At 45.3% G+C, this 6,680-nt stretch overlaps 1 protein-coding gene across 4 annotated transcripts in view; it reads left to right on the top strand.

The window, feature by feature from the left end:
• The first annotated feature begins 382 nt into the window (after positions 1-382).
• LOC125430216 (platelet endothelial cell adhesion molecule-like) overlaps positions 383-6,680 on the top strand; it is an 85,679-nt gene continuing 79,381 nt past the window's right edge. For all 4 annotated transcript variants that reach the window (XM_048492055.1, XM_048492056.1, XM_048492054.1 and 1 more), the window contains exons 1-3: positions 383-626; positions 715-741; positions 5,832-6,125. In XM_048492055.1, coding sequence (XP_048348012.1) covers positions 593-626; positions 715-741; positions 5,832-6,125 — 355 coding nt within the window. In that variant the 5' untranslated portion in view covers positions 383-592. The remainder of the gene's footprint in view (positions 627-714; positions 742-5,831; positions 6,126-6,680) is intronic.

The raw sequence follows: 6,680 nt of genomic DNA, 5'->3' as shown, positions 1-6,680 counted from the left end.
ACATGGGGACTGCACTGTTAGGATCTTAGTGAAGTCTCCTCCAGTTTCCTCCAACAACTGACAATGAAAAACATATAAACTATGAGGAAGTCATATGAATGACAGTGGGGTGTTTTTTTTAAAAAAAGTCGTAGCAATCAAAGAATGAACATAACTAGCTTTTAAAACAATTTGACAGGTAACTTTTTAAATCATGACCCCAGCCGCCAGGAAAAAAAAATGTCACTAATACTTCTTGTTTTTAATATACCTTAAGAAACTGAACAAAGCAAATGCGTCCACTGACTCTCTCAGGAAAAGGCCAGTCACTTCCTGAGCAGCAATCTGCCTGTTTGCAGCAGATAGATCTTCATTGTTTGCTACTTCCAGTTTCCAGTAATGGGAATGATTACTTGACCAATATCTGGGCAGCTTGTACTAGGGTCCTGGAAAAACATACCAGTTCTACAATTTCCATCGTACACGGCACCTAATACGTTTGGGAAAAGGAACTGAAGGTTCTTCACAACTGAAGGTCCGTAAAGGAGGGGAAAACTGGAACTAATGAACACTACTTTATTCTGGAATTTCATATCTGCTCTCCAATGACGAGATGTATTGTGTATTGCTCTTGATCCTCCTACACTGTAAGTTGCAGAGTCTCCATTGAAAAGAAGTTACTAACATTTGTCCTCGTATCAACACCTGTAACCGTATTCCCTTTGATTTTTACAGGTTGCAAACTGAAAGCTCAGGAAAATGGTGAGTGGGCGATTTTTTAAAATTACATTTTTGGTGTCTGAACATTTTCAGAGTTAAAATAGGGTTGAGTAGAAGCACGTTGGTCTCTCCACGATTTGCTTGCACATAACCAAGAGAAGAATTTGGACCAAACAAAACTGGAAGCACCTTATTTCTTTTTCCTTCCCATTATTATATTTTATCCTGTGATTCTGGTTTCGTATTGCAACCCAAAATGGCCAGTATAATATTCAGCTTGAATCCTAATTCACATAAACTAAAGTGGCAAACCTATGAACCACTTTCCTGGTAGTAAATCCCGCTAAATAAAATGGGATCTACATTTGGACAAACTGGTTCAGGTCTGCATTCCAAAATAGTTATATGTTGTTTACCAATACCTTTGTTTTGCTTTCAGTCTGACTGAAGTGTATTAAATTTACAAACTCTTCATGTTAAATGAATTGGGTGGGCTACTAATTTTACTTCAGCCTGATAATAACAAAGTTCTTTAAAATTCTTTGGCTTCACTCTAAAGCAGGTTAGGAGTGGATATGTAAACTGTCAGCAGGCTTTGCATCAGGGACAGATATTAGCATTTATTGATTATGTACACAACTTTGATCCTTTGGAAGCTTTTTTTAAATATTAATTAACTAAAAAAGAGCACACTGCTATGTTAAGGGAAAACATTTAACTCAATCTTTTTACTGATTCATTTTTTTCCCCCTTCCACCTGGATCAAAGTGGCCAGGGCTGGCTTTCTTCAATAGGAAAATAGCATAGGGGAAAATAGTTTAAAAGCCCAGTTCCCCTATCATAACAGCATCCTCAGCAGCTGCGTTTGGGAAAGATGAAATTGCAGAACATATGGTTCTTACCCTAAATCTCAAAAAAGGGGCTTGCAGCAGATCTGTTTGTTTAAAACTAGGGGTTGCCTGAATTACGTGTTAAACATAAGGGTTCCCCACTCTTTGCTTCATGAATTTGGGTTGCATAAAGCTGTAATTTGCCTCTGAGCTACTGAAAGTGATATTAGTGCTATTTCAAGGGCTTGAATCAAAACAAAACTGCAACAAACATCTGTTACAGCCGAACTGAAACTAGGAACCAAATTTAAAATTTGCATTGGTCTAAGAAAAGTGTCAGGTTTATTTTCTGAGGTCATTCAGCAATGCCTTCTTGAAAAGCAACATTTACACCCAATTGGAAAAGACAGGAGTAGAACATAGCTCCAGCACATCCTTCAGTTCACTTGTTGAATTTTCAGAGGCCGTTTTACGGCCCATTGGGCGTTGGCGCAGGCGCGCAACGCTTCACGGCACGGCGCTGCGAAGAACTGCTGCTGCTTTCGCATACACGGAAGCGGCGCATCTTTGACCGCGCCCCCCCCAGGGCGCATCAGGTTACCTTAAACAACAACCCTTTAAAGGGTACTTTCTAGAGGAAGCGGGCAAAGGAAAAGCGATGCTAGCGAATCAAGGCGGTCAGGCAGCGCGCCGAGTGCTTTATCTCCCTCTCCCGCCCCACTCACGGTGTCACTCCTAAATTAGCCGTCACAGCCCGCCCACACCGTCACTCCGACTATCCAGGGGTCGGAGGGCAGCGTCGGCGAGGCACAAATATGCCCAGCAGGCGACGAGGAGGACATTTTATGAAGCGGAAAAAAGCTGCTCGTCGGAACCGCCTGCCGTCTACCCGGCACTCCTCCTTAAGCTCGCTGCTCGCGATGCTTGCATGCGATTCGCAGGCTTCCACGCCGGCAGAACCACCCGCCGCAGGCGTGGGGAGCGCCTCGGCCGATGCAAGAAACGGCCAGAAAGAACTAGAAGCAGCCATCAAAAATTCTAGCATTGTACCTGAAAATTTATGACCTATCACTCTCCTACGCATGCAAATGCAACGTTGTGTGAAAATTTCAAAGCAATCGGTCCAGTAGTTTGGGAGATTACCTGTCAGCAGAAAAACGCAGTGATAGATTTTTATATAGACAAGGGTAGGGCTTGGGTGGCCAGGTGCCTGTCCTCAATCCAGTGAGCAATGGCAGAAAAATATGGGGAGGGCAAAACACAGCCAGCTTCATGGCTTGGTGCGCCAGAAAAAAGACGTTTTACCTGGCTCAGGTGTGGACTTTCAGTGATTGGAAGGTCCAATTACCTGTCCGCAACAGGGAGGGACATCCTGTGAAAATTTGGGGGCGATCCATCTATCAGCTTCTGAGGGAGACCATCAGGGTCAAACACACTGTTAGATTTTTATATAGATAGATAGTATGCCTTGTCATGTGTCATTTGGTATTCACATCGTTTTCTAATTCTCTAATCATAATCTTACTGAACAGTCCGTTGGTTGCTGTCTGGCTTTTCCTGCAATCCACCTTGAGTCTCCGTGAGAAAGACAGACTGCATTGTGTGTCTCAATGGGCAATAGACCTGTCCTCCATGGTCCCAAAGCTTTTCAGTAGGAGTCTTCCGAGCGGCTAAGATTCTATTACCGTATATACCGGCCTATAAGATGACTTTTTAATGCAGGAAAATCTTAACAAAAGCCGGGGGTCGTCTTATAGGCCGGGCACCCCCCACCCCCTGCTCGGACTTGCCACCGCCTAGCCCAAGGCTCTTCCCTGCTTGCTGTGCGGCTCTTGCCCGCCTGCCCGTCATCGCTGCCGCACTTACTGGCTACATCCTAAACAGCTCAAACTGGCTCCAGGTTGCCCTTCAGGCAGTCAGCCTGAGCCTCTGTCCTATGCATTGTTACAGCAAAGCTGGCGAATTCCCCAAAGTTTCCCCTTTAAGCAATCTTTGGGGAATTGCCCCTTTAAGAAATTCAGAGCCGGGAACTGACTGGCGGGAGATCTCCTCTTTAGCCAGCCAGGCAGCCTCCATTGCAAGAGAGGAGCTCCGGCTAGCTTGGCACCATACGAGGACTGCAGGCTGGGGCACCCTCATTTCCCACGGAGGCTGCCTGTGGTGGATGAAGAGTGGACATCTCCCCTCTTCCTTACCCAGCCAGCCAGGCAGCCTCTGTGGCGATGTCCGCGCGTCCCGTCCCTGCAAACAATCGGCCGGCTTCCACCGAGGCCAAGGAGAGAACCACCCGGGGTGCCGCCGCTGCTCTGTCCCGCCCCGCGACGATCGGTCGGCCTCCGCCGAGGCCAAGGAAGGCCATCCGGGGTGCCGCTGCCGCCGGGGCTCTGTCCTGCCCCTGCAACGATCGGCTTGCCTCTCCTGAGGCTGAAGGCCACACAGGGTGTCACCACTGCCTCGCGCAGGAGGTAGTCTTATATGGCGAGTATGTGCCGAAATCTATAACAACTTCTGGAAAAGTGGGGTATGCGTCTTATACCCCCAGTCGTCTTGTACGCCGGTATATACGGTATATGTATTTGCATATCTTCGAAGAATATCTTTGAAGGCCTCCCAAAATTTTAAAAAGTTAGAAAACTATATAAATCAACAGGATCAGCTGAATACAACTACGTACATTTTGGGCTGAAAAGGTGCCCAGGATTGGAGCCAGCAGAGCAAATGTCCTGGGGCAACCTGCAGCAAATGGGGGAAGGATTATAGACGCAACGCTAGATGGATACTAAGCACTAGATTGCTATCATCATAACAACAACAATGCTGCTCACATTAACTATTTGCTACTGGCACACGAATTGCCGACCTTCTACCAACAACCTTTGGGTTCACGGGTCCCCCCCAAAGTCAAAATATGGGTGATTCATTGAGGGATGTCGTGAACATTGTTATTGATTGCTAGATGGAGTGAGTGACAACTGAAGGCTGTGGCAGCCTAACATGGGAGTCAAATCAATTGTTTGCCCATTTCCTCGCCCCCCCTATCCCTTGTTCTGTGATAGGTTACCACTCTAACAAACTCTGTGTTTTCTAATTAGAGTGTTGATACCGTATGCTGTTGTGATGCCTGGGCTCTGTTGGTGGGTTTTCAGTCTGGTCTGTGGAGAGGTGTATAGGAATGGCACTTTTGACGAGTCCATTTGGACTAAACTATCGACGAGACTCTGAATGGCTGCTGTAACTATCTGTCTTTTATGGACAATTGTTTTATTGTATTTATTGTTTTATTGTATTTATTGTATTTTGGAATGCCAATAAAGGCTATCATGAATTTAAATGGGGGAAGGGAGAATCCCTGGAGATGCACACAAAATGTTGGGTGCAAGCTGATGTTAAAAATAACCAGAAAAGTAAAATGGTCAGACAGAAAAAACAAGTTGCCTCCTGAGCTCTGCATTCCACCCAGCCAGGCAGGAAATGTCTTGCAGGAGACATGGGGGGAAATCTAGGGGGGGAAAGAAGCCCTTTGAAGCGTTCTCCAAAAAAGACACCTTGAGCTAAAATCAGGTTTCCTTGAGGACATCTTGGGAAGAAAGCTGTGCAGAGTGCCTTCCCGGGACCCACTGGCGTAATGCCCATTGGGCAAGGTGGGCAGATGCCCAGGGCATCACCTTGTGGGGGGGCATCAAAATGCTGGGTTCGTTTTGGGTATTTTTAGTGGTTTTCCATTTTTTTTGGCCTGCAGGGGGCGCAGTTTTTAGGCTAGCGGCACCAAAATTGCAGCATATCATCAGGAGACTGTCCTTATGCTATCCCCCAAGTCTGGTGAGGTTTGGTTCAGGGAGGCCAAAGTTATGGACCCTCAAAACTGTAGCCCCATCTCCTATTAGCTCCCATTGGAAACAATGGGGGATGGGGCACCCCCTTTGGGAGTCCATAACTTTGGACTCCTTGAACCAAACCTCACCAAACTTGGGGAGTAGCATAAGGACAGTCTCCTGATGATATGCTGAAATTTTGGTGCTGATATGTCTAAAAACTTCACCCTCTGCAGGCACCAATGTCCTGGTGCAAAAAATGTTTCTAGTCATGATGAATTAGCCGCCCGGAGGGCATCCAACCTTGTTTTGCCCAGGGTTGCAAATTTGGTTGCTCCAGGGCTGCTCTGGGTGCCTTACCCGGGAGGACCCACAGCATCCCCAGGACATCTTATTTAGACTGTGCGAATGGACCTGAGTTGAACAACTTACCTTTTCTTAAATTATAACTGAAAAAGAATATATCATTAACATTTCTCCTCTTTTCCAGTGTTCACCTTAAACAGACTTGTACTCAGTGCCAGTCCATCTAAGGAAGTACAGAATGGCGAGTCAGTCACGCTCAACTGTTCTGTGGAGACAATTAAAAACAGCAATTTCGTGCTGAATTATACATTTAAAATCTTCAAATATGACAAACTTCTGGTCACTATCACATCAGAGCAAGAATGGGTATTGTATACCATCTCCCCAGCTAGATTTTCTCATTTTGGGGATTATCAGTGTGAGGTAAACGTCAAAGGAAAATCAAAGACCAGTGATTATTTGCCTCTTCGAGTAAAAGGTAAGCATTTCTTCATCACTATTTATTTTCCAGCTAAGACATTGGTCTGGATCCTGAAATAATAGCTTTCTTTCAAGACAGGAGAAAATAGTTTGACACAGGCCAATATATGATACTTGTAAGAAAGGGACCAAAATAATACCTCTTATCTCCCTGACCCCAGGCAACAGTATTTAACACTTTCAATTCCTTTCATCCCTGTTTCAAGATCTGAGATTGATCACCATATTTTCTGTTGGTATTTATAGGACGTAGGTTTTCCCCTCTGTTTTCCTTCTCTATTTCTGCTATTGATTGGTGTCCCCAGGCAATTATCTCTGGTTGTCTACTCCTTTGGCATCTTCCACTTAGCTTCCATAACATTGGGTTACAATGTGTTGCATTTGACCATCTGCTGTATATCTTTCTTCTAGGTCTTGTCTATTCTCATTATCCCTTCTTCATTATCCCTCCATAGGTGTGCTCTTACTACTTCTAGGGAATCTCCAGGTTCCACCTGAAAGCTGGCATTCCTAATCCCAAATTTGTCATTTCAGATAATAATGGCTTCCTTCC

Source organism: Sphaerodactylus townsendi, linkage group LG03 (assembly GCF_021028975.2).
Source record: "Sphaerodactylus townsendi isolate TG3544 linkage group LG03, MPM_Stown_v2.3, whole genome shotgun sequence".
In the NCBI taxonomy this organism is placed as follows: Eukaryota; Metazoa; Chordata; class Lepidosauria; order Squamata; family Sphaerodactylidae; genus Sphaerodactylus; species Sphaerodactylus townsendi.
This window is presented reverse-complemented; position numbering and strand designations above follow the sequence as displayed.